The sequence below is a fragment of the Ovis canadensis genome, chromosome 17, assembly GCF_042477335.2.
Source record: "Ovis canadensis isolate MfBH-ARS-UI-01 breed Bighorn chromosome 17, ARS-UI_OviCan_v2, whole genome shotgun sequence".
In the NCBI taxonomy this organism is placed as follows: Eukaryota; Metazoa; Chordata; class Mammalia; order Artiodactyla; family Bovidae; genus Ovis; species Ovis canadensis.
In genome coordinates, this window is record NC_091261.1 from 73,134,532 (window position 1) to 73,161,282 (window position 26,751).

The 26,751-nt window shown below is 54.8% G+C and overlaps 1 protein-coding gene across 4 annotated transcripts; it reads right to left on the reverse strand.

Annotated features, from left to right (window-relative positions):
* Positions 1 to 349: 349 nt before the first annotated feature.
* On the reverse strand, positions 350 to 25,250 carry MSI1 (musashi RNA binding protein 1). Of its 4 annotated transcripts, none has more exons than XM_069557002.1 (15): positions 25,088 to 25,250; positions 24,879 to 24,919; positions 24,229 to 24,310; positions 24,046 to 24,130; positions 21,109 to 21,150; positions 19,245 to 19,337; positions 15,614 to 15,662; positions 14,374 to 14,456; positions 13,696 to 13,813; positions 10,571 to 10,651; positions 9,348 to 9,404; positions 4,618 to 4,686; positions 3,652 to 3,839; positions 3,128 to 3,191; positions 350 to 2,158 (listed from the first exon to the last, which is right to left on the reverse strand). In XM_069557002.1, exons 1-14 carry the CDS (start codon positions 25,144 to 25,146, stop codon positions 3,150 to 3,152), a joined length of 1,089 nt encoding a protein of 362 aa, XP_069413103.1. In that variant the 5' UTR covers positions 25,147 to 25,250; the 3' UTR covers positions 350 to 2,158; positions 3,128 to 3,149. The 4 variants fall into 4 exon arrangements, with proteins under 4 accessions (XP_069413103.1, XP_069413104.1, XP_069413106.1 ...); XM_069557003.1 differs by having other exon boundaries at positions 3,652 to 3,806; positions 25,088 to 25,235; XM_069557005.1 differs by lacking the exon at positions 9,348 to 9,404 and having other exon boundaries at positions 3,652 to 3,806; positions 25,088 to 25,235.
* Positions 25,251 to 26,751: the final 1,501 nt, after the last annotated feature.

Here is a 26,751-nt window from a genome sequence, read left to right on the forward strand (position 1 = left end):
TCATATGGTATTTTGATGTTTAGCTTTCTGAAGAACTGCCACACTGTTTTCCACAGTAACTGCCCATCCTACATTCTTACTAGCAATGCAACAGGGGTTCCCATTTCTCCACATCCTCACCAACATTTGTTATTTTTTGGTTTTCTGATGATGGCCATCCTACTGGGTATAAAATGGTATCTCATCATCAACACCAAGTTTTGAGGCTGGTCAAGAAATTGGAGATGGGAGCTGGATTGACAAGAAAGTAAAGATTATTCCAGGAGGAAAACAGAAATTAAGGGAAAACAGGGTATCATTGGGGTACCAAGTTCTGAACACACAGAGAGATACAAGACACAAGCTCAGGCCCGTTTTCAAATAATTTATTAGGAATTCAAAACTGAAAATAAAACCTGGAAAAAGAAGTTACAGATGTGGAGAGAAGAGACACCGGAGGGTGGTAACTTGCTGGCTTCAAAACACCGTGTAACATCTTTTTAAAAAAATTTCCCAAACAAATCAGAAAACGGAATTCCAAGGCCCTGAGCCCATGGGTGGGCCCAGTGGGGTGGGGGATCACAGGAAGGGGAGGAGAGGAAAGCTAAGTCTCTCATGACTCAGCTCAAGTGTGTAGAAAATTAAAAATAAAAACCAATAAAATGCAGCTTCTCTTTTATTAGGAAACATTAAAAAAAAAAAAAAAACCACGAATAGCCGCGCATCTCAGTAACAAAGATTATTGCTTTGTGTTCTCAGGGCTAATAGGTTAAGCACCTCACACAGACAATTAACTCTCCAAAGGGGATTTTCAGGGGAGGGGACTATGATGAGGAAGGGAGCTTAGGTTCCCAGCCCCAGACCTGGGGGAGAGGACACGGGCAGGCAGTGGGTGGGTGGGAGGCTCCACCCAGCCACACCAGCCTGGTCACTCGCTGTTCATGAAGTCATGACCTGAGCCTCTTTCCTTCGAAGAGGGCCCAGGGACTCGGGGCTCTGGCCACGGGACCATCCTGGTGGGGAACTTCAGTGAGAGAATGTGGGGGTTCCCTGAGAAGCCCTTTGCTTTCCCCTGGGGTCCGCCCCTTCCCAAAGTGCCCACCCCCAATGCCCACTCATGGGGGGCTCAGGGCAGAGACCATGAAGGCCTGACCAGGTAGGGGGCAGGCGGGGGTGACCTTTGGAGAGTTAATTCCTTTCCACCAGTGGCTCCGGGCGAGCCCTTCTCTTCCCTCGCCCCCACACTGGGTTTTTTTGGGGTGAACGGGCCCAAGGCCTTTGACCCCATAGGGCCTGAGAGAGCGGGGCCTGCCTTGGCCACAGTTGAGGCCTGCAAGCTTACAGTAATGGTGTCTGAGAGGGAGGTGCAGAAACGCAGGTGGGGTGAGGCGATGCCCTCGCCCCCAAGGGGTCTTAGAGACGGGTAGGGGCTTCACCTCACAGTATTTACATATATGATACAGGACGGGATGGTCCCAGGGGCTCGGCCTGGCCTCCTCAGCCTGTCCTCCTCTCCAGGGCTGGAGGGAGCTGGCCAGGGCCCCACACCCACATAGACATTTTGTTCTCAGCTGGTGGGGGGGCACCTGGCCCCTTGCCCCCTGCGGCCTGGGGCTTCACATTCACAAACCTAGAAATAGTTTAAAAAACCGTTTCTTTAAAAAACAGAACAAAACAAAAAGGAAAGAGAAAAGGAAGGAAAAATCAGAATAAAAAAACCAGGGTTGTGGCTGTCGTCTGTAGCAGGCCCCCTCCGCCCTCACTCTAGCTATGCACAAATACAAAAGCCTTCTGGGTGCGGGGGTCCTATGGGGGCGCGGAGGGGAGAGGGGCGCAGACCCGACGTGGGGGGGTGGCGCGGAGAGGAGAATGGGGGGCGGGGGAGGCGGCGGGCGGGCGGGGGCAACCGGCTAATCCAAAATAAATAAAAGCAGGTAGGACAGGGGAGGTGGGGGAAAGGGCCAGGGGCGGAAGAGGGGGAGGTTAGTAGGGGAGCCAGACATGGATGTCCGGGGGTGAGGTGGAGGGGCAGCAGGGCAGGGGCCAGGGGGCCCAGGGAGTAGGGGGCAGGCAGTAGCGGTCCGAGTCGCTGCGGGGGAGGGGGCGGCGGCTGCGGCTGAGGTGTCCCCGCCCCCTCGCTGGCTCACTCGTGGTCCTCAGTCAGCTGCAGGCCAGGGCGCTGGAATACAGCAGCGGGTTAGCGGGTCCTGCCCCCCCCCCCCCCCCCCCCGCCTCTCTGCGGCCCGCAGAACCCACGAACCCACGTCTCCTCGTGCCTAAGGCCTCTTTCCCTAATCCCTTCCTAGGCAAGCTTTGTGCATATATTTCGCATCTCCTGCTCCCTGTCTGGAACCCTCTTTCCCTAGATTTCTGGATGGCTGGATTCGTTCCAATGTCACCTTCTCAGGGACTGCGCTCTGAACCCCTGAAGCAGGTAGACCTCTCACGTGCAATTTAGAATGATCTCAACTGCTGACGTTTTTTTTTGTCTGTAGAGAGAGGCGAGCCTTTTTGGTCTTCTACCACCCCTTCCTGAAACAAATGCTCAATAAATAGTTGTTGGAATGCACAAATGGACAAACAAAGGAAGTGTCGCTGGGACCCAGAGCGCCCCACTGTACACAGCATGATGGCTGTGTGTGCAGTGTCTTCCCCTCCCCCTCGCTCTCTGTATATGTAGATATGTGGACAGTATCCTGTTTCACCTGTTGGATATTCCAGTGCATGCATGCAGTCTATTTAACCGCTCTCCTGTTGATGGGCATTTCAGTTATAAAAATAAATGCCTAGAAGTAGAATCACTGTGTTATGGGCATGAAATGTTTAGTCCAGATAAACCCTGCCCTTTGAAAAACCTGAGCCGATTTGCACAGGTTCCTCTCCTCTCTTATCACTGCGGAGCCCCAACAGTCTTAAAAAAAAAATCTTTGCCTGAGCAGCGGCACATGCTGCCTTATGGTGGCTATCATTTACATTCTTTATGGAGCAGTTTGAGTAGCTTCTCCGGGTCTTTGACCATTGCTGGGATAAAGGTCTGTCTCCCCACTGAAGCTGTGGGTTCCATGAAAGTCTATGTCCCAGACTGCACTGCTCAACGCTAGCCTCCCAGGTGCCACCCACACCCCAAAGCCCCAGCCCACCTCCTCACCTCCTGCCACCTGTTTCCTGCTTCAGTGGTACCCATTGGTGAAAGCTGTGGCAATCAAGGGGCCCTGGAAAGAAAAGGATTTGACTCCTAGATTCCGGGGGGTGGCAGAGAAAGCCCAGGGGCTCCTCCTTTCTTCCACTGGAGACTCAGGTAAGGCACAGACCTTCTCTAGCCCTGCCCATATCACCCCTACTTTCTCCTAGGGTAGATTATCCAGGGTAGGGCCTGAGAATCTGCAGATAACCAGAACCCTGGTTAAAAGCAGGGCACCCCTGAGATAGAATCTAGCCTCCATGCAGGCAGAGATGCTGAGCCTCATTTGCACAGTATTCCCAGAGCCCACCCAATGCCTGGCATACAGAGGGCAATCAATAAATGCCCACTGAACAAGTGAATGATAACTCTCACTGATCCCAGGTCTCCCATCCATTATCTCTTGCCTCTCTTCTCCCCCTCCCCCGAAAGACAGACAAGGTCTCTCCCTCCTTCAACTTCTGGGGCCTCCAGGTCTGGGGGCCACTCACCCCAAGACTGTGGCCGAAGCCAGTGCTGGGGGCGGGGCTGGCAGCGCTGATGTAACTGCTGACCCCCGAGTCCTGATTGGCTGCTCCGTAGAGCTCGGCCATGGGGCCAGGGCTGGTGGTCCCCAGGAAGCCCCCTGTGCGGCTGGGAGTCGAACCTGGAGGGGGAGCCATCGTCCAGGGGTGAGAGCCTGGCAACCCAGAAAGAAGACGGTGATAGCCCCGGCGCCCACGGTGACCCCGCAGCAACCCCCCCAACCCATCCCACCCCCTCCCTCGACCTTGACCCTCCCCCTCGGCCTCACCCCCACATCCAGCAGAGTGTTGTGGGACCACTGCCTGGAGACTGCCCAGAGTCCGTCCACCCCCACCAGCCTCAGCCCAGGGCCCTCTTTATCTCCGGTGCCACGGCTCAGCAGCCTCCTTACTGACTGCCCCTCCCTAGTGGAGCCCTTCCCACCTGTCCCCACCCTGCAGCTGCCTGCGCTGTCTAAAATGATCATCACTCTGCTATTTAAAATGTTTGGTGTTTCCCTAGAATCTGGTTCCTTGTCTCCACTCTTCACTCCTCCACTCCACCCATGCTAACTGGCCTCCAAGCCTTGGCACCTGCGTGTCCCTCTGCTGGGAATACCTTTTCTTCTCTTTGCCTTCAGATTGGAAGTTAAGAGGAGCAACCTCCTGGCAGCCCTTCCTGAGAGGCCCCTCTCTGACACCTGACTTCCCCCGGTGGGGCTATAACATGGGATCGCCTTTTTAACACCTGCCGCCCCACCAGCCTGCAAGCTCTGGAGGGCAGAGACCACACCTGTCTCCTTCCTGGCGGGCCTGCCAGGTGCTCAGTTCATAGTCCTTGAGTGAAAGAATAAGTGAGTCCCTCTGGAAAGGGGTGGCCGTGGCCACCTCCCCTCCCCTCTAGACTTATCTGTCCCCCATCCCCCTCGCCCCCTGCACCCCAGACGGCCTCACCTGTCCCTCGAACCACAGCTGCTGCTGCTGCCGCCGCCGCCATGGGTCCATAAGCGGTGAGGGGAATGGCTGGAAGGAAAGGTGTGGGCACTTCAGCGTGGTGGCTGAGGGGCAGCAGGGGTGTGGGCAGAGCCTCTCTGGCCATACCCCACCTCAGAGGGGTCAAGCACAGCCCCGGGGTCAGGCAGAAAAGAGCTCCCTTGGAGAAAGGGAGGAGAGAGGATGGCCTCCCAGGGATCGGCTGGGCCTCAGCTTCAACTTGGACTTGAGGGACACGTGCGCACAACCCAAATGTCATGGGGTGGGGGGATGCACAAGTCACATCTCATGGGGGGGGGTGGGATGGGGGTGGAGCACCCCCTGAGCTGCCCTGAGTATTACCCGCTGCTGCCATCACCAGGGAGGGCCCTTGGCCGAACTGGGGGGCTACTCAGCCCAGGGCTATCGAGAGATTCGTCCCTCCTTCCAGTCCAAGTCAACTGGAGCCGACGACTGACTGACAGAGGCACCAAAAGCCGGGCCTGTCGCCCCAGGACCAACGGACCAAGGTGCATTCTCGCCTTCCCCGCCCCTCCACTCCCCTGCCAAAAGATCCGCTGAAGCTTCAACAACCCCATTTCGCTCTTTCTGCTGCCTGGCCGGCTCCCCTCGCACCCCTCCTCCTGGCTCAGCACCCCTGACCATCACCCAGGAAGAAACGACCACTCCCTTCCCCAGGTCTCCTCATCCCCTTGTCTCTGACCCTCTCTTCAGACACAGGGATCTGGCTATTCCCTAGTTTGCTGTCTACCCCACTCCCCCCCAACCTCTATAGCGCCTTGTACACAGCAGGTGTTTAAGGAATAGCAGTGATCAAGACCATCCACAAGAAAAAGAAATGCAAAAAGGCAAAACAGTTGTCTGAGGAGGGCTTATAAATAAATAGCTGAGGAAAGAAGACAAAGCAAAAGGCAAAGGAGAACAGGAAAGATACACTCACTTGAATGCAGAGTTCCAAAGAATAGCTAGGAGAGATAAGAAAACCTTCCTCAGTGATCAGTGCAAAGAAATAGAGGAAAACAATAGAATGAGAAAGACTAGAGATCTCTTCAAGAAAATTAGAGATACCAAGGGAATATTCCATGCAAAGATGGGCTCAATAAAGGACAGAAAAGGTATGGACCTAACAGAAGCAGAAGATATTAAGAAGAGGTGGCAAGAATACACAGGACAACTATACAAAAAACATCTTCACGATGCAGATAACCACGATGGTGTGATCACTCACCCAGAGCCAGACATCCTGGAATGTGAAGTGAGGGCCTTAGGAAGCATCACTATGAACAAAGCTAGTGGAGGTGATGGAATTCCAGTGGAGCTATTTCAAATCCTAAAAAATGATGCTGTCAAAGTGCTGCACTCAATATGCCAGCAAATTTGGAAACTCAGCAGCAGCCACAGGACTGGAAAAGGTCAGTTTTTATGCCAATCCCAAAGAAAGGCAATGCCAAAGAATGTTCACACTACCACACAATCGCACTCATCTCACACGCTAGCAAAATAATGCTCAAAATTCTCCAAGCCAGGCTTCAACAGTACATGAACCATGAACTTCCAGATGTTCAAGCTGGATTTAGAAAAGGCAGAGGAACCAGAGGTCAAATTGCCAACATCCACTGGATCATGGAAAAAGCTAGAGAGTTCCAGAAAAACATCTACTTCTGCTTTATTGACTACATCAAAGCTTTTGACTGTGTGGATCACAACAAACTGAAAAATTCTTCAAGAGATGGGAATACCAGACCACCTGACCTGCCTCCTGAGAAATCTGTATGCAGGCCAAGAAGCAACAGTTAGAACTGGACATGGAGCAACAGACTGGTTCCAAATCAGGAAAGGAGTACGTCAAGGCTGTATATTGTCACCCTGCTTATTTAACTTATATGCAAAGCACATCATGTGAATGCCAGGCTGGATGGAAGCACAAGCTGGAATCAAGATTGCCTGGAGAAATATCAATAACATCAGATACGCAGATGACACCACCCTTAGGGAAGAAAGTGAAGAACTGAAAAGCCTCTTGATGAAAGTGAAAGAGGAGAGTGAAAAAGTTGGCTTAAAACTCAACATTCAGAAGACTTAGATCATGGCATCTGGTCCCATCACTTCATGGCAAATAGATGGGGAAACAATGGAAACAGTGAGAGAATTTTGAGGGGGCTCCAAAGTCACTGCAGATGGTGACTGCAGCCATGAAATTAATAGACGCTTGTTCTTTGGAAGAAAAACTATGACCAACCTAGACAGCATATTAAAAAGCAGAGACATTACTTTGCCAACAAAGGCCCATCTAGTCAAAGCTACAGTTTTTCCAGTAGTGATGTATGGATGTGAGAGTTAGGCTATAAAGAAAGCTGAGCACCAAAGTATTGATGCTTTTGAACTGTGTTGTTGGAGAAGGCTCTTGAGAGTCCCTTGGACTGCAAGATCAAACCAGTCAATCCTAAAGGAAATCAGTCCTGAATATTCACTGGAAGAACTGATGCTGAAACTGAAACTCCAATACTTTGGCCACCTGATGGGAAGAACTGACTCATCTGAAAAGACCCTGATGCTGGGAAAGATTGAAGGCGGGAGAAGAAGGGGACAACAGAGGATGAGATGGTTGGATGGCATCTCTGACTCAATGGACATGAGTTTGAGTAAGTTCCTAGAGTTGGTGATGGACAGGGAAGCCCTGGTGTGCTGCAGTCCATGGGGTCCCAAAGAGCTGGATACAACTGAATGACTGAACTGAACTGAACTAGGAGGAATATAACTAGGAGGGATTCGTGCTTTAATGATGGGTTGTCGTGAGCCTGGAGCTGCCTCCGGCTGGGGGTGAGCACCCCCTACTGCTTGACTCTGCCACTGCAACCCTGGGAGGCCACGCTCCCATCCAGAGCCAGCGCCTTTTGTTTTAGTGCCCTAGCCCCGAACTGGAACTGGAAGTGGAAGGGACTCTGGAAAAAGAAAATCCTTGTGAAAATTCTGAGGTAGGTTGTTGGACCAGGATATGAAAATCTAGGACAGCATGCCTGCACAGTTGGGAGACACTTTGCCTAAGATCTTTAGAGTGCTGGCACCTTCTCACTCAAAACATCAACTCCTTTGAGAAGCCTTCTCTGACTACCCCTACTAAGGCAGCCCCCCACCCCGACCCAAGCACCTTAGCACATCTTGTTTTATTTTCCTTGTGGAACCCCTCACCCGGTGCAAGTATCTTGATTTACTTGTTTATTCCTGTCTCCCTCCACCAGACTGTCAACTCCAGGAGGGCAGGGAGTTTGTCTGTCTCACTCCCTACCGAATCCCCACCGCCTGGTACAGCGTTTGGCACAACAAATATTGATTAAACGCACGAGGAAATACTGTCGTCCCTTGAAAGTGAGGGAAAAGCTCAGACCCCAGACCTCCAAGAACTGCTCAGCCTCAAACCCACTGCCTCCCCAGGCCAAAATGTCTGCAGAGGGGCTATTTCTTCCCTCAATTCTTTAAGGGCAGGGCTGGGCCCTGAGGTCTGGTTTAGGGCCCAGTTAGGCATTTCCTGAAAGCAAAACCAGCATGCTCTCATCACAACAGTAAAGCATTACTCATTTGTATAATAAGTATTTATCTCTCTCTCTAGAGCACAAGTTCTGCAGATGAGAGCCTGGCTGTCTGGTTCCTTCTTTGCTTCCAGGGCTTGGCTGTCTGTCTCACACAGTAGGCCCTCAACACAAGTTCCAAGATGAGTAGGAAAGACCCCCATCTGCCTCACTCTGCTCAGGGAAGATCTTCTATCACCCCCACCACCAAGACTCCCTCCCCCTCCTTCACCCCAGGTGCCTCTTTCTGCTGCCCCATTTTGGGGGCCCCCTAGGCACCCCTTGGAAGGAAGTTCTCATCTAAAGCAGCGTCCACGCTTGTGTCTTCCACATGTGGCTAGGTTCGGGGAAGGAGTCTGGGGGTGGGGTGAGGGGAGAAGCAGGTTGAACAGAGAAACCTGTTGCAGCCCACGTCATCTGCATCCGCCCCTTGCCCCTTGCCCCTTGCTGTGGGCCTCCGCCCCGGCCCCAGCTCCAGAGCTGAGCTGACAGGCCCAGGTGAAAACTCCAGCTGGAGAAATCGCCCAGGATGGCAGCACACATCGCCCTACTTGCCCACGAGTTGCAAATAGGCTGGGTTCAGCCCTCAAATAGGTTTCATTTGGTCCCCAGGGAACTTAAAAATTTGAAATTTGTTGCTAATATTTGAAAATAACTGAAAATTCATTTGAAAGTGAAAGCCGGGTTTCTGGCTTCTCTTGGAAAAATGGGATCTGAACATAACCGGGTTTCTACATTGCCTCCTCGCAGGGGCAGAGCGGAGCCACGCCCACCACCATGTCCTGACGTCCCCACCCCGCCCACTCCGCTCTGAATTTGAGACCCTGGCTGGTTCACCGCTGGATCCCAGCGCCTACACGGTGCCTGGCATACCGGAGGCGCTAGATAAATATTTGTCAAATGGATGAATGAGTGATTTCACCTCCATCTGCTGGGCTTGGCCCTGTGCCCTACCCTTAAGGACCATGTAGCTACGCAGACTGGCCAGTGCCTGAGGCTGCCGCACCGCCAGAGGGCTGGAGGGCAGGAGAAGAGGGTCCCCCGAGCTTTCCCGGGGTCGGTCCCTGGGTCATTCTCTTTCTCCCCCATGTGGCCTGTGAGGTGTACGAAATCCGAGCGACTGACCTGTAAGCTCGGGGAGGACTGGGGCGCTCGGGAGAGGGGTCCGCTCTACACGGAATTCTAAAATGAAACGTAAAACAGCTTAGGAAGATGCAGAGAGGCCCCTCGGGCGTGGCCCAGGGAGGACGAAGGCACCCGCGGGACAGGCCATGCACAGGACCCGAGAGCTGCGGATGGGGAGAGCACGCAGGCCAGCAGGCCAGGGTGGGGAAGGAGACAAAGGCAGAGGCGAGACCAACAGGGAAGGGACAAGTGGGCAGAGTTGCCACCTACACCCGGGGCACTGGGAGATGGTGGAGCTTCTGTCCTTGGTGTTTTTCTTAAAAGGTCTGAAGGCACTAAAACATCTCCCAGAATCCATCTTTTTGTTCTGTTTTGGGGGCAGGCAAGCAATGACCCTAGAGCAGCTCTGCCACCTTCTAGATGAGTCATCTTTGCAGTCACTTTTCCCCTCTGAGCCCATTTCCTCACCTAGAAAATCCAGCTCATCCCGCCTCCCCCCGGAGATCACTATCAGGACTAGTCAGGGTCATGTGCACAGAGGAGTCATAGCTGGACAGCCCAAGGTGCAAGGGCTTAGGGAACACTCCAGAGAAATAAGACCGAAAAACAAACAAGAGCCTTGCAAAAATACGATATTTGATATTAAAAAAAAACAATGAATAGTCATCAAGGGAAAGGCTCAGAAGTTTGTTGGGCTTCTTGCCAGTATGGGAAGGGCTAGTGTTGTTCTTATTTTGAATTGCAAATGAGGGTGGTGATCATTGTGGTTTTAAATTGCTTTTCAGCATTCAGGGTCTCAAAAGGTCTCATCTGCCTTGGAAGGAGCTCACTGTAGCACATGGTCATTATAGGTGAGTCCATAAGGACACAGCCAACGCTGGCCCTCAGGGGGGACTCCCCACCACAAGCCTGATGCCCTTTTGGTGGAAGCGGCAACCCTGGAGGTAGGTAGGGAGGAAAGGCAAGAGGCAGGCAGAGGTCATCCTGGGAGGGAGGGGTGTCATGCAGGGCCACACAGGGAGCCCCACCCCCAGCTTCTCGGGAGGGGAGGGGGTGCTGGGTGGGGAGAGGCGCTCCTTCCTCAGACATGCCCTTCCTTCCTAACCTCCAGCAGGCAGACCTCCCCCCAGCCATGCACCACCCCCTGAACACTGCCCTGAGGAGTCAGACTGCCCAGGAACCGGGGACATGCTGGCAGCAGATGGACACTGGGCAGGACTTACCAGGGAACTGGTAGGTGTAGCCGGGGGCGAGGCCTGTATAACTCCGGCTGGCATAGGTCGTGGCTTGGAAACCAGGGTAACCTGATAAGGCAAGGGGACCAGTGTCAGATGCTTTATCTACAGCACTGTGGGGGAGGATGTATCACGAATAATAATCACATTTACCACATACATACCATCTGCATGCCAAGCCCTATACAAAGCCCCCTGCACACTTTGCTCTCTCCTTAAGAACCCCAAGTGGCACTGTTAGGAGCCTCATTTTATAGGCAGAGAAACTGAGGCTCAGTGAGGTGACACTAGCTGAGAATAACCCTAACCCTTATCGAGGTTCTTCGTGCTCTGGCTCCTGCCTCTATCCTCTCCTCGTCTACACCCTGCCCCTCTCACCCTGCTGTGGCCACCCTGGCCTCCACGCTGCTTTTCAAACTCACAAGCTCCTTCCCACCCCAGGGCCTTTGCACATGATAATTCCTCTGCCTGGGACACTCTTCCTCAGGTTTTCACATGACTATGCCCTTCTCACTGTGCAAGAGGCAGCTCAAATGTCACCTCCTCAGAGAAGTGATCCCGCAAAAGACCTCTCTCTCATCAGTTACAACAGTATTTATCATGTGATTCTCCCTGGTTTTTCCTTTCAATATTTATCATGTCACCCTGGTTTTTTCCTTTTATAGCACAGATGACCAGCATCTGAACTTATCCCAGGATTTCTTCAAAAGCTGATTTTCTGTCTTCCCCACCTTTTATTTCTGTCTCTCCATCACCAGCACAGTGCCTACTACTTAGTATGCATATAACAGATATTTGCAGCTTTGAAAGAAAGATCACATAGTGAGTAATAATGGTATAATTGGGATTCAAAATCAGATCTGACTGGCTCCAAGTCTCTTAACCATGATTCTCTATTGGTTAGAATTATTCTTTTCTCTTTCCCACCCTCACGTTTTTTGGCGGTGGGGGGCTTTGACAAGCACATGTGGGATCTTAGTTCTCCGATCAGAGATCAAACCCATACCCACTGCAGCGGAAGCACTGAGTTTTAACCACTGCACTGCAAGGGAAGTCCCCTCCCCCATTTTTTAAAAGGGGTAAAACCAGCTAATAAATTGTTTTGAAAAGAAAATTTTCTCAGAGTTCCAAAGGACACTAAAGAAACAGAACAACTAAATTCAAAAACTGATTCTGGTGGATCTTGTTCTGGAGGACAGAAATAGCTATAAAGGATAGTACTGGATCAACTGATAAAATCAGAAAATAGTAGATTAGATTAAAATATTGTATCAATATAAATATATGAAGTTGATAATTATCATGTTTCATGAAAGCACACCCCTAATCTTGGGAAATACACACTGAAGTAATTTACCCTCAAATGATTTAGAGAAAAATCATAAGCATATCATATATGTGTGTGTATGCATATGTGTGTATATATATATATATATATATATATACACACATATACTTATGGAGGAATGAGAAAAGCAAATAGGGTATGATGTTAACAATAAGTGAATCTGGGGACTTCTCTGGTGGTCCACTGGTTAAGACATCACCTTCCAAAGGAATTAAGAGTTCAATCCTTGGTTGTCCCCCAACCAAGTCTAATATCTCACATGCGTCTCAGGCAAAACACCAAAACATTAAAAAAGAAGCAATATTGTAACAAACTCAATAAAGATTTTAAAATGATCCACATTAGAAAAAAATCTTTAAAAAAAGCAACAGATGAATCTGGTAAAGGGTATATGGATTTTTTGGTACTACTACTTTACGTTTCCAATTCTTCTGAAAATGTAAAGTTACTTTCAAATAAAAAGTCAAAAAACAAAAACAAAACTTCAGGAGCAGACAGTGTTCCACTTGGTGGGTATGCTCCTCACCCTCTTTATCTGTGAGCCCATTCCTGACCCTCTAGCCCATGCTATACTCCCTTCTCTGAGTCCTCAGGGCACCCCTCCCCCATCTCCAGCATAAAGACCCCCTTGTTAGTGTTCTCTTTCTGTGTATATACAGCTTGTCTCTCCAGGAAGACTGTGACCTTCTTGGGGTCCCAGCTCAGATTTTTCACCCTTGGTCAAGGGCCCCAAGCACTGCTGACTCCTGTTCATCTTCCAAGGCTCATGGTGACCTTGACCCCCCCCCCCCCCAGGGAGCTTCCCCAACCCTCAGGTCGATTTAGGTGCCTCCTCAGGCCTCCCACAGCCTCCAGTCAGTCTGTGGTGACACGGTCTGTTTAATCTTATCTCTCACTTGATGGGAATTACAATGAAGGCAGGTCCTATTTCTCAGAAGCTGCTCAATAAATATTAGTCGAACAAACAAGAGGAAACAGGCTTCTCTCTACCTTCCCAAAGGCCTGTGTGTCTGTAAATGCTGTTCGATCTGCCTGATCATTTTTACCCTCCCCTGCTCCCTGCCCTCCCATGACTTAGCTCCTACTCAACCCTCAGACTCAGCTTAAATATCCTAGCGTCTCCAAGTCTTGGTCAGCTTCTCTATGACCATGCTCCCTTGGCCCCTATACTTCTCCATCCCAAACCTATTATGTTTTTGTTGTTAGTCACTAAGTTTTGTCCGACTCTTTTGTGACCCCATGGCTCCTCTGTCCAGGGATTTTCCAAGCAAGTATACTAGAGTGGGTTGCCATTTTCTTCTCCAGAGAATCCTCCTGACTCAAGGATGGAACCCGCGTCTCCTGCATTGGCAGGTAGATTCTTTACCACTGAGCCACCAGGGACTTATTTGTTTTTCCTGCCAGACCATAAAGCTCCAAGGAAAGTCACTGCTGTAATTCTTGGCAAAGGGCCTGGCATTTATAGCTGCTCAATAACTACTAACTGGATGGATGAGTGGACAAACAAATTGAACGGTGGGATGGACAGAAGGACCAATTAATAAGGAGCAACTGGACCATTCTTTCGGTCACCACCAGAGGGCAGCACCCCACAACCAAATGGCCCACCTTCGTTAGGATTGCCAGACCTGAGATCCTTGGTCCACACACCTCTTCCCAGACAGGAGGGCAGACCACAGAGGAAAGGCAACACCCACACAGCTCCTGGCAGCCCCAGGTGCAGTTCTGGGCAGGAAGAAGCCACAGGTGCAGGCCTAGCACATACCCAGCATGCCGATGCCCAGCATGAAGGCATCCATCCCGTAGGGCATGACTCGAGACCTCCCCCGGGCCGAGCCCGTTGGTGACATCACCTCTTTTGGCTGAGCTTTCTTACATTCCACCTGCAATGAGATCCGGCAGTCAGTCCCTCCTATAGACCCAGGGTCAGGGACCCTCCTATTCCCTGGTAGGCCTCTTGTTCATTTTGTAGTTACTATTTTTGGCGTGATTGCAATGTGCTAGAGATGGGTTGAGCATGCGGTGGTTCATCAAATGCTTACACCGGCCCTGAGACGGATGGAGGTACTACTGACACTCTCGTTTTACAGATGAGGGAACTGAGGCTGAGAGGGGAAGTCATCTGTCCAATGACTAGACTAGGAAGCGGTGGAATAAGGATTTCCCCTCAAGTCCCTCTGAGCCCACCAGCTGTGCTTTCTAACCGCCATATTCCTGTCCACATTTTCAGGGGGATGAAAAAACTGGCTCTGGCCCACTGACTGTGAGGCCTCTCTGCCTGCCTCCAGAACCTCCAAGCATTCCCTGGCTGACTCAGGCTAGAGCCCCAGTCCCCCTCTGCACATCATGCATAACGTTCCCCACCAGGGATTGAACCCGTCCCCCTTGCAGTGGGAGCGCAGAGTCTGAACTACTGCACTGCTAGGGAAGTCCACTTGCTCACCATTTTGTTGTTGATTTCGTGGAAGTGGATTTCACACACTTTCTCCACGATGTCTTCACTCTCAAATGTGACAAAGCCGAACCCTGCAGGGCAAAGGCAAGGTCAGAACCGGGCTCCTGGTCAAAACCCAGCCCCAGGTCATACCAACAGCACTCATTCCCTTCCTACAGGCAAGTGTCTAAGAATTAATGAGAGGCTTCGCCCGCACCCTGGCAACCTCTCAATTACGTGATGAGATAGGATTTCAGTTCCCAAATCATAGAGGTGAAAACCAAGGCTCAGTGAAGTGACTGGCCCAAGATCACATAGCAAATTAGAAAGAGGCAGGGCTGTGACGCAAATCACATTCAACAAGCCTTTTCTCTTCCTCAGATGCTTTCCAGAGAGGGAAATAGAAATACTTTAAAAATACACACACAAATACTTCTAAAAACGTACATGAACATGGACAAGTATATTTTTGTATACAAATATACACACACATACACACCCCTAGATACCCATACATCACAGAAACACTCTAGTGCTCACAAAGGCATAAAGGCCCCTGTGTGCATATGAGTTACCCTGACATGCTAGGTCTACACAACTGTTCAGTATCAAATACCCTCACATGCATAGATACAAACACATACACACACACACACACACCAGCACATACCCCATTCCCCAAACAGGCTAAAAGGCCCAAAGCTCTGAAGGCACTGGAGAAACAACCCTGCCTCCTCCTGGGTGTGCCCCAGGGGCTGGAATGGTATTTCTCAGAAGGCAAGGCCCTTGGGGAAAAAACAAGCAGGCAGTGCACACCCGGTGGCCCAGATGCTCACAGATCCAGGGGCAAGGGGGCTGGGCTCGGCCTAGGGGTGGGGCAAGGGGGCCAGTGGCAGGAGCAGACTGTAGAGTCAGCCTGACCCTGGGGTGGCCGGGCCCCAGCTCTGGTTACCAGGGACAAGGTAAGCCCAGCAGACACCGGCTGGGGCGGGGGCGGAGGGCTCAGTTGCAGGGGGAGGAGAGGTCCACTCCTCCGTTCCTCTCCTCTCGGGTGTCTGCAATTCGGCAAGTTTCTAGCACAGGAAACGGCGGGACAAAAGCCTTCTGTAAGGCCAGGCCCGGGAGAGGATGCAGATCCTCGGGGATAGGATGTCAGGAGGCGAGATGAAAGGGCAGCTGTGACCTGTAGCCCCCTGGCTGACCACAGGCCCCCCAGCCCAGCCTAGGAAGGGGGAGGGGCCACACTTACCTCGGTGCCGGTTGGTGGTTTTGTCAAACATCAGCATGGCATCATCCACCTAAAACAGAGCTCCCGTGGAGGACCCACCAGACCCAGGGGTCTCCACCGCAACCCAGGAGCGAGGGCTCCGACACCCACTCCCCTCCTGCCCAGTCCAGGCTTTATCCTCAGCCTGCTTCTTGGGTGGGGGACAGCATTCCATCTGCAACCCTACCACCAGATTCTCCTGCAAATATTAAGCACCCACTATATGCCTGGCACTTTGCCCCACCGTCTTCTCCTTGCATGGTAAGAGCCTCATTCTGTTGATGAGGAAATGGGCTCAGAGAGGTAAAGTCACATGTCCAGGGTCACACAGCACATCCCAGATCAAGCCTGGGAGGAGTAGGAGGAGGCAGACAGTGGGTGCTAGAGGAGAAAATAGAGGAGTAAGATAGGAGATGGGGAAGTGAAAGCCTCTTTCCTACTTGCAAAAGGCCAGGAGGCCAGCAGCCACTCCAGTCAGACCCAACTCCCCTCTCCTTGTACAGATCTTTTCCTCTAATTGAGGTTTCCTTTTGCTAGAGGCTGTAATTAAAGCAAGTAGAGTTCAGTGCTTGGGCTGCTGGCCTCCCACTGACTGGGGGAGGGGAGAAGGGTGGAGGAAGGGGGAGGTTCTGCATTATTCCCCATCCCTTGGACCCCAAGTCTTCTCTTCTTGCTGCTCCCTCAAGGCATCCTCTTGGATGCACGGACAGCCACAGGCCTTCTCTTCCCTTCCGCAGTCCCAGCTTCCCTCTGCCTACATCTGCTGCTTCCTCCTTGCCCTCTTAATTCTTCAGCCAATGTCAGCTGTCTCACGGGGTTAAGCTAAGGTCGGATTCATCCTGGGTGGAATCAAGGGCTGCCTCTGACACTGCCTCTCCCCATTCCACCTCCCACTCCAGCTGCTGACCCTCCCCCAAATGGTCAGACACCCAAGGGATCAAGGAAAACTTCCTGAGGCCTTGGGGCACAGCCTCTTCCCCACTCGCCTTTGCTCTCTTTCCAGGTTGTCATCCGCCTTGTTAAAGTGGAAAGGGCGGCCTCTGAGCTGGCTGGTCCTCCAGCTCTTAGGCTAGAGCAGAAATCAGGCCCCGGATTTTCCCCAAGGAGAACCAGGATCCCCCCACACCAGTAAGTCAGGAGGCAGCTGGGTCCCCCTGCAGAATCTCGGGAGAAAATGACATCTCTCTGCCCAAAGAGGCGCCTGACCTAGGGCCGCACAGCTCGGTGTCACCCTTGCTCCCATCCTTATGGACCCATTCTGAGTCCCAAATCAGCTCAGCCGTCCAAACTGGATGGACACTTCATGTTTGGCACAGAGAAAAGAGAAACCCGGAAAGGGGGAGCTTGTGATAAAAGCATAGGCTTTGAGTAGGACCGGCTGGAGCTGGAAAGTAACCTTGGCCAGCAGCTTTAGGTCTCTATGATTCAAGTTCGTTATCTGTCAAATGGGGCGTTAGCTGTGTCTTATACGGAGGCGTTAAAGGAGATCTGCATGCAACACTCCTAACTCACAGCACCCGGGATAGAGTAAGCGCTTAATAAACAGCAGCTGTTATTATTATTAGTACCTTTACTAGAGAGGGGCTTGCCCACAGTCACATGGGGCAGGCTGGCGAAGCTAGAGAGTAAACGACTGCACACCACTGGCTCTGAAGGCTCCATGAAGGCAGCGCCAGGTCAGTCATGACCACCCTATCCATCACGGGACTTGTGCTCCCTGATTACTTTTTGAACAAATGAATAGATGAACCCAGCCACACCCTCCTTCCCTATCCCGCTGCTGAGTTCCTGATTCAGCCCAAATGCACCGCCCTTCCTCCAACCAACCCCTGTCGCTCCACCAGCCCTGGCCACCCCCCACCTTTCAACCTGGGCCTTGGCTGGACAGACCCGGAGTAGGCAAGGGGGGTTGAGGCCAGGGCATAGAGCAAGGAAAAGTGGTTGGGGGTCCACGGCTGGACCCCTCACTGGCGTCCCCTCCTGGGGCCAGCAGAGGGGAGGGAGGCTCCCAGCCCAGTGTCCTTAATAGGCTTTGGTCTCCATGGGAACCCGGGGGCAGGGGGGCTTGGGCGGGGGGGTAGGGGGGGGAGGGGAGGCGGCCGAGGCCTGCTGACCAGTGGGAGCCGCCAAGTTCGGCGGCCGCTAAGCCTGAGTGGCAGCCATGGCGGCTGACCATTGTTCCCCCCTCGGCGGCGGCCCCTCGATCCGGGCGGGGGGCCCCCCGCCGCGGGGCCCTTGGCATTCCCGGCTGTCCCCCTCGCTCCCTGGCAGCCTATTCTCCGGCTCCCCCTGGCCTCCCCGGGCCGGTTTCACATGCCAACGCCGATTTAGGCCCGAACAAAAGACGCGGCCGCTGACGGCTTCTCCTGGGGCCCGGTTGCCATGGCAACGCCGGCCCCGGGGGCAGGCGGCCTCCAATCACAGCTGCTGGATCAGATTAGTGCGAGCTCTAATGCTCGGCGCTCAGACACAAAGACACCCCACCGGAGCCCGAGCGGGGCCTGCTGCTTCCCAGGAGCGCCCTTCCCTCTGGGGCCCAGGCCGCCCGACCTGCCCCGGATCCGGTACCCGGGTCCCTGCGGAGGTGCCTTGAGCCTAGGCCTCTGGCTCCGGCATCGCCAGCATACGCTGGCCAGGGACCTCCCACCGGCTCGCCTTCTACCCTAGAGGCAGGGGGCTGGAAACCCACCCAGTCACCAGCTCATGTCCCATTCCCAAGCCACGGTTCTCCTGTGCCTTGCACCTTATATAGGGAACCGAAAGGGCCTTGATGAGAAGGTGAGACCCAGCAGGCAGCCTGTTTCACGTCTGAAAAGCCCAGGGACCCCAGGACTCAGCACAGAAATCTCTACTTCACCCTGAGGCTTAAGTAAAACTTGGTCCCCTCCTAGCCATCTCTCCATGGCACCTTGATGTTCACACGCTCCCCTTTCTGGGGAAGGGGGGACACGCTATTGTCTGATGTCACTACATTGCTTCTGCATGGACTAAATGGCCCAGAAATTTAAGTTCCAGGCACCGCAGAGCTGAGAACCAGTTCTCTGGGACTGATCAGGAATTTGGGGTGGTCTCTGCAGCCCCTCCCCGATAAGCTAAGAGATCTGCAACGCCCCCCCCCCCCCCCACCGCAGCTCCCACCTGCACCAGCAGGGTTCTGAGTACAACTGGGAGTCATATTTATTGCCTCGTTATCATCCTTAGCAGGAAGGAGTGGGGGAAGGTACAACCACCCTGTGGACTGGACAGGTGCAGACTCCCAGGAGGCCAAGGGGGTGACTGGATTGAACTGGCTTCGGGAGCACAGCCTCCCTCAAGAGAAGAAAGATAAGCAGGAGAAGGGCGACAACAGGGATAGCTACTGTATGGCTTCCCTCCCTGGGGACGCGTACACAGTCTGAAGCCCACAGATAGGCCAGGAGCCTGAACGCTGGGTTTGGCCCAGCCTCACCCACAAAAGGACCCAGCCCCCTTTGCGACTCTTGCAGGAATTGGAATGACCTGGCTGGACTCCGCACTTGCTACTGACCAAAATTCCACAGGGCTTTCATACCCTGAGCCCGGCCCCCCTCCCCCCGCCCTGACCCCCAGCCAGCGCTCCCTAGTTCAGACCCACCTTCCCGAACTGCTCAAAATACTGCTTCACATCCTCCACCGTGGTGTTTACTGATAGGCCCCCGACAAAGATCTTCTTCGTTCGAGTCACCATCTGTTCAGGGAGGGAATGAGAAAGTGGGCATCTGAGTCCTGTGGCCTACCGCCACCAGCGGGGGCTCCAGCCCTCCTGCCGGGGTGCCAGCTGACAGCTCTCTGTGGCCCCAGCTACTCAGAAGACTCCCCCCCTACCACCCCAAACTCCCCCCTTGGACTCTCACCTCTGGGCCTGTCACAGGCAGCTGTACACCCCACACCCTGGCTCACTCCCTGGGGTCTGTGTCAGGAAGTGGGTGGCTGGCTCAGTGACCCACCTACAGCCGTACCTCGAAGACCCCACCAGCCACTCCTAGAAGAGGCCAAGACCCATCCCAGGGTCCCCCTGAACTTAACACCGACATTTTCCTCATCAACCTCTTCCCAACCCAACCTCTGGCAGCCCCGTGGCCCCAGCCCTGTTTTAGGAAGAACACATGGTCCTAATTACCCCAGGAGCGCATGGCTAATCCACGGCAATTCCCAGCCCCATCCTAGCACTAAAGCACCTTCTGTCACCAAACTGCTTAATGGAATTAACCCAATTCCGACCATGTGCTCCCTGGTGCGGCTTCCTTCCAATACCTGGTCCATAATTGCTTTCAGGCCCTCTGCTGGACCCTGGCAGGGATGCCCTTTTCCTGTCTCCCCAGACCTGCCCCTCTCCTTTCACTGTGGCTGGAGCTAGGCGCCATGACTCAGAATCGCAAAGCTACCAGTTCCCACCAACCCCTTGCAAAGGGGGAAACTGAGATCTCCTGGAGAGGGACCTAGTCCCTGGACACATGATATATCAGCCAACTCAGGGGTCCTGCTCCCAGGACTGTAGTCAGGCCACCGCCTGTCTCCTGTTTTCAACTGCTTAAAAATCAAGATGTAGCTAGTTGCCCTGGGAACTGGAATACCACTGTTAGGCCCCTGTGCTGCACCAAAAGTTTTGAGTTCTGTATGGCTCCACTGCTCAGAGAGCTGTTTTGTGGGCACCTAGAAAAATCTGCCACAGCACCAGGGACAAAGAACACTTAGGAAGGCAGCCACAGTCACCCAAGTTGAAAGATAACAGGTAACAGATGCTAGGATCCCTTCCCTCTCTGCAAGCCCAACGCACCTCATCCCAGAGGTGAGGGAAGCTGGGGAGGGGGGGCACTGGGGGTCAGAGGTAGCTCCCTGACCTGTCTCTAGTTCAGCTTCAGCTGGTAAGTCTGGGATGTATTTGAGTGCCTCCCACCCCAGAGGTGCGGGCACAGAAGTTGTGATCTCCAAAGTCACAGAATTAGAGTCCAAAGTTTGCATGCGTGCATGCTGGCACTTCAGCTGTGTCCAACTCTGGGTGACCCTATGGACCGTGGCTGGCCAGGCTCCTCTGTCCATGGGGATTCTCCAAGCAAGAATATTGGAGTGGTTGCCATACCCCCTCCAGGGGATCTTCCCGACCCAGGGACTGAACCCACATCTCTGTGTCCCACACATTGCAGGCGGATTCTTTACCCTCTGAGCCACTAAGGAAGCCCAGAATCCAAAGTGTACTGACTTCAAATACAGGGCAATGAATCCCCCAAGGGGTTCCTCTTTCTCTCAACACACACAGGCCCCTCTCCCTAGTCCACCCCAGAGCACAGATGGAAAAATGCATCGTGTCTGCAATCCAGAAAGCAAGGACATCAGGAATCCTCCCTCCTCCCACCCCATGCCATGCCATTAGCACTCCACCCAGAAGCCTCTTCCATAGAAGAGAATGATGGGAAAATCTCTACTGGTGGTACAGAGCTCCCAGACACAGACATACCTACCTTAGGCTGTGCTCGCCGAGGAAAGGCCACCTTGGGATCAATCTGAAAGAGAAGACAGAGGTAAAGGAGCCTTGGTTATTAAACACAGCCTGAAGATCTGAGGACCACTCTCATCCCAGGACACAGAGGTGACACAGAAGTGACAGAAACCACCATGGCCTCTGGCAGAAAGATGTAATGGTTAGAGCTGGACTGCTGGGTTCAAATCCCACTTAACGCAGCTTCCCAGCTGTGAGATCGTGCACAAATGACTTAACCTCTCTGAGCCTTAGGCTTGAGCTCACCCGCAAAATGGGCCAGTACTGACATCCACCTCAAAGGATCCTCTGCAGATTATTTGAAGTAATGCTTACAAAGCACTTGTTGTCTAGCCCTCAGTGAGAACCAGAAAAAAAGTAGGCATAGACTTATTCCTTCCGGCACCAGGTATATTGAAGCCCTTCCTGCCTGAGAGATACCTGTTCAGGTGAGGCAGGCAATCCAGATTGCGGGAGCCTTGGGAATGGAAACAATCTTTGCCTGCAAAAGGCTTTGAGATAAGAGTTCGTAAACCACAAGGGTAGACTCCATTCTGTTTTCCCAATACCACCGCCATCTAACAGTCCTTCCTGATGGTGCAAGCAAACGGTTCCCTGATAGTACAGGTCGGCTTGGGGTGAAACAGAGCACAGGCTTTGGTGACATGCAAGAGCATGGGATTTGGACTCAGAAACTTTGGGCCCCTGGCCAAGTCTGTGATCTTAGGAACTTGCCTGACCCCTCTGAGCCTCAGTTCCCTCATCTGCAAAGTGGGGACAATAGCACCCACTTTTCCCAGAGGCAGCTGCATGGAATCAAATGAGATAACGCAGGTGAAAGCGTTCCTTTGTGAACTGCCCTTCTTTGCACAAACAAAGGTGCTATTACCAGCAGGCCACCTTTGCCCTTGGCCATGAACAACTAAAGGGGAAAAAGCAAGATGCACCTGGGTACTCCCAGGTACTATATTCGTACTAACAAACATCAAAAGGCAGAGCTCGAGATACTGTGATCAACACAGGACCTCTGAGGCCCAGTCATTTCAGAGTATCTTGCCACTCACGTGGGTGGACACCACTCAGAAGTTCACCAGCCAATCACAGGCAACATCTGTCTTTCCCCACAGTTCCTTCCGTTCAAAACTCAGCCTAGTTCTAGGCAACAGACTCTGTCTCCTCACTGCCTGAATGGCACGAACCAGGGAACAGCCCTCCTGTTTCCCCCACTGGAATCTACCCACAGAGAAGGAACCTCCAAACTCCACACTGGGCAATGCTTCCTCTCTCCCCAAATCCCATGGGGCTCCAGGGATAATGATAGCTGCCCACTGATTTTGTATCTCAATGGACATGTTCATCCTTCTATTTCTCCTGGAAGCCACCAGAACACACCTCTGACAGTCCCCCTGTGCAGACACTGAAGGGGAGATGGTACCTAAGCCAGGGCCCACAGACCCACGCACAACCAGTCGCTGACACACCCTACCTCCACTCTGACTCACAGCTGGAAACATAAAACCCAACAAGTAAATAAAAGGTGAAAGTCAGAACCCAAAATAGTCTTCCCACAATAAGCCTCCCTTCCACCCCCACCCCTTTCCCAGGCTGGAGAACGCCAAACACAAAGCCCCTGCCCTTTTCAAAGTCCTGCATCTCAGAAGGATGCCTATCTCTGGCTCCTTCCTCCCCTCTCTCTTCCTCTTGTCCATCGTCCATGCCCCTGCCCCCCAGCTCCAACCCCAGTCCCAACATCTCGGCTTCCTGAGTGCCGCAGAAGCCATCAGTGCATTCTGAGGACAGGGGATGGTAGGAGAACAGGCAGCTTGATGGCAGATAATCACCAAAAACAATAGGCCACTGTCTCTCCATTCCTAGCTTGGGTCACTCGGTCTGCGCCAAGAAGATCCTTTCAGGGCCGGCAAAGTTGAGGCCTGGCCTCATTGGCTCATTACCGCGGGCAAGAGTGGGAGCCACTGGGCAGAGATAACAGGAGCTGGGGACAGGCGGTAGTTTAACAAATTCTTAGGCACAACCAGCTATTGTTGCAGGTAAGCAGGAGCCGGTGACTGACCCAAGCAGGGAGGCCCAGTGCTGGAGGAGAGTGGGGGAGTGTGGAGAGAGGTCGCACTGTCCCTGGCAGACAGTCACCCCATCACAGAGGAGCCCTTCCTCGGGTTTCTCCTCTCCCCTCTCCCCTGGAGCCGGGGCCTGGGCCAGCGCCCCCTGCAGGGCCCAAGACACTGGGGAGCTGCGGGACAGCAGCAAAATATTCCCAGAGTCTGAATGCCCAGCAAGCGGCTTCTCCCCAGACCCAGCCGGCAAGAGTTGTTTCCAGGCAAGCTAGGGCCCTCCTCATAAATTCCTCCACGGGCAAAGCAGGTTCACATCTTCCACACAAAGCCAGGAGCTCATTGACCAAAAGTTAGGGGAGGGAGGGCGAGAAGGAGGGGGGATTCAATGATGCTTTGCCATTGGTCTGCAATGGGGTAGTGGGGGGGGGAGCCAAGTACTAGTTGGAGTTCAGAGAAGCCACGGGTGGGTCACTGCAGCCCTGACTCACCCCACTTGGGCTAGGGGAGGGACCTAGCCCCACCCCAAGCTTCTCTCTGAGGCATCAAGTTTAGTATGTGAAGGGAGGGGGAGCCAGCCTCACCGTCCCTCCCCAGTCCTGGAGGGACTGGGGTGGAGTGGGGATGTAACAGCGCTTAGCAGGCTTGGGATTTTGCAGCTCCGTCTCCCCTCAACTCGACTGACAAAGTTTCAGAGCGTGGCAGCCCTTCTACTCGGCAAACGCCCTCCTTTCTCCTGGGATCCCATCCAACTGCCCCCCCCCCCCCCGCAACCCCGGACAGAGTCCTGCCCCTCTCCTCCAGCGACCTCCCTCTCCCAAAAGACCCCCGAAGCCCCGAGGGCCACTCACTGTTTTGGAGTCGAGCTCGTGCCGCGACTGCGCCAGGACTTTATCCACCCCCGCCTGGTCCATGAAAGTGACGAAGCCGAAACCCCTGCGCGCCGTAGTGAGGGAGAGGCAGATGGTTACAAGGCAGAGAGCGGCGGCGGAGCGGGGCGAGCCGGGAGCCGGAGGAGGGGGTGAGGGGCTCACCTGGATCTCTTGGTCAGGGGGTCCCGCATCACCAGACACTCCTTCACCTCCCCGAACTGGCCGAAGTATTCGCGCAGCCCTTCTGTAACCACACACCCGCCTTCGGACCGGCCCGCGCCCCTGCGCCCTTCCCCCCTTCCCCCGTCCTTTGCCCCCAGTGACCCCGGCGCGGTCCGGCCGCCCCCGCGCCCAGCAGCCTGCACGCTCTCCGGCGCTTCCCCCCCACCCCCGGTCTTCACCCGGCTCCCCTGGAGCCTCCTGGCGCCCACGGGGGCCCCAGGAAACCGAGGGCCGAGCAGGGCTGGAGGGGGGACGGCTCCGGCCGGGTTCCCGCCGCTCCGGGAGCCGCCTCACAAAAGTTTGAGCCGCAGGTGCGAGCGGAGTTGGCGCTGCCGCCGGCGGGTCCCCGGGGCCCAGCCCACCCCCCACCCCCGATGCCCCCTGAACCCCTCATCTCCTTCCCTCCACCCGCTGGGCCGTGCGCGCTTGCCGATCGCCCTGCGCTCTCGGGGTCCCCGGGCGGGGCGCGAAACGGCGCAGGGGCGCCCGGGGTCAACGGGGCGCAGGGCCGGGCTGGGGTGTCCGGTTCCGGGGCGCCGGGGGGTCCCGGGTGCCCCGCCGGGCCGGCGGGCGCTCCCGGGCTCGCTCACCCTGCGTAGTCTGCCAACTGAGTCCCCCGATGAACATCTTGCTGCGGAGGAGGAGAGACACAAAGGGCCCGCGTGAGCGCCGGGCGCCCGGGCGCAGGGGGCGCGGGCCCGGGCCCCGGGGAGGCCCGGCCCGACCCGGATCGGCCATGTTGGCGGGGCCGGGGCGGGCGCGGGCCAGCGAGGCCGGGCCGGGCCGGGCCGGGACGTACCAGGGGTCGTGCGGCGAGTCCGGGGAGGCGAGGCCAGGCTGGGGCGCGTCAGTCTCCATCGGGAGCCGCGGGCGGCGCGGGCAGCGGAGCGGCGGCGGCGGCGGCGGCGGCAGCGCTCGGCGCGGGGCAGATGAGGAGCGCGGCGAAGGGGGCCGGACGGACAGGCCATGCTGCCCCCTCCCCCGACCCCGCTCGGGCGGGCGGGCGGGGACGGCCGAGGGGAGGGCCCGCCGGGGGCCGACCTGCCGGCTCCTCCCCCCGCCGCCCTGCGAGCATAAAGCCCAGCGCTCGCCAGCACGCCCGCCCGGGCGCTCGCGGAGGCGGCGGCGCCCGGACCCCGCTCCCGCCGGGCTCCCGGGTCCCCGAGGGCGAGAGAGACCCCCTCGAAACCAGAGGCGGGCCGGGACCTGGGCGCGGCCGCACCCCCCACCCACCCCGGCACGGGGGCCGGGCGGCGGGAACGCCCTCCCGGAATGAAGCGCTTCCCGGTGCCTTCAAGGTAGCTCGGTTCCGGATCGGGGACCCCCCCATCCCTAGTCCTCCCTCTCAGTTCCCCGGTATGTAGAATCTAAGAAATGCCCAATCTCCCTGGGTCGGGTGGGAGATAGCCCCCCAGTGCCCTCACGTTCCAACTGGTGAGGATCCCTCCATTCCCCCAATCGGAGCGAGAATCGCCCTCCGAGCCCCCAATTTCCGCTAAACCTAATTTAGAGTTCCCCTCCTCGGCTGCCCTCGGTCCACTCCCAGTGTCCCATACCGCCCCCCTCCCCCAAGTCCAGTTCGGGGAACCCTCTCGGTGCATCGCGTCCCGAGCGGGGAGCCTCCATCAGCACCCCAGTAGAAACCGTGTTAGTTTCCCTCGACCCTTTCTGAGACTCCCTCTCCGGTCCCCCCACCCTCAACCCCTTCCATCCACAGCCGTGGACTCTATAGTCATTTTGAGGAAACCCTCCTGCTCCGAACTCGCGTTCTTGGTTTGCCGGTTACCCACTGCCCCCACCTCCCCAACGTGAGGAATCGCCACCGTTTGCCTCACTCCCCGGCTAACTCTGGTCAGCCTTGCTCGAACTTCCGTCTGGATTCGGGAAAGCAGGTCCCAGAGGCTCACCGCCCAGTCCCTATGGAGGCTGGGGGAAAGGTCAGCGCCTCCAGAGGGCCCCTCACACCCCGCTTCCAGTTTAGAAGCCCGTTGGCTCAGCTGTGCACCTTCCTCTTTGAATGACTGCCCCCCCCTTTTTTTTTGCAGAGTTCTAAACCCCACCCCATCGGATTGGAAGAACCTAAGATGCCTGCCCAGTGTGTATGAAGATAACTTCTCTCGGTCCGTCTCAATTTAAAAGGGCTCCCCATGGAGGCAAACGCCTTCTCCCCACATCCCCATCTTCTGGGTCTCCGAGACCCTCTAGTGCCTTTGCCCTAGGCTCTTGGGAGCCATCTCGTCCACCCCTTAAACGCCCTCCCTCTAGCCCCGCTAGTCCACCCTGGATCGCCGGCAGGTTCAGGCCACTCTCCCTACCCCATCTCTCCAAATCCACAGGCTGTCGTCAATTCCCTGGCAGAAACCAGTCAAGAAAGGGTCAAAGCAGGAGGCTAAGCAGCCACTCCTCCCCAAATCCCCAACCCTGATGAGGTGGGGGGTGGCGGTCTTAGCGCCACACAGCCCC

Coding starts and splice junctions, on each gene's coding strand:
- MSI1 (XM_069557002.1), bottom strand. CDS start 25,146: ATGGAGACTGACGCGCCCCAGCCTGGCCTCGCCTCCCCGGACTCGCCG. Junction 24,311..24,878: donor CAGTTGGCAGACTACGCAGG/GTGAGCGAGCCC, acceptor GTGTGGTTACAG/AAGGGCTGCGCGAATACTTC. Junction 15,663..19,244: donor ATTTTGAGCAGTTCGGGAAG/GTGGGTCTGAAC, acceptor GCTCTGTTTTAG/GTGGATGATGCCATGCTGAT.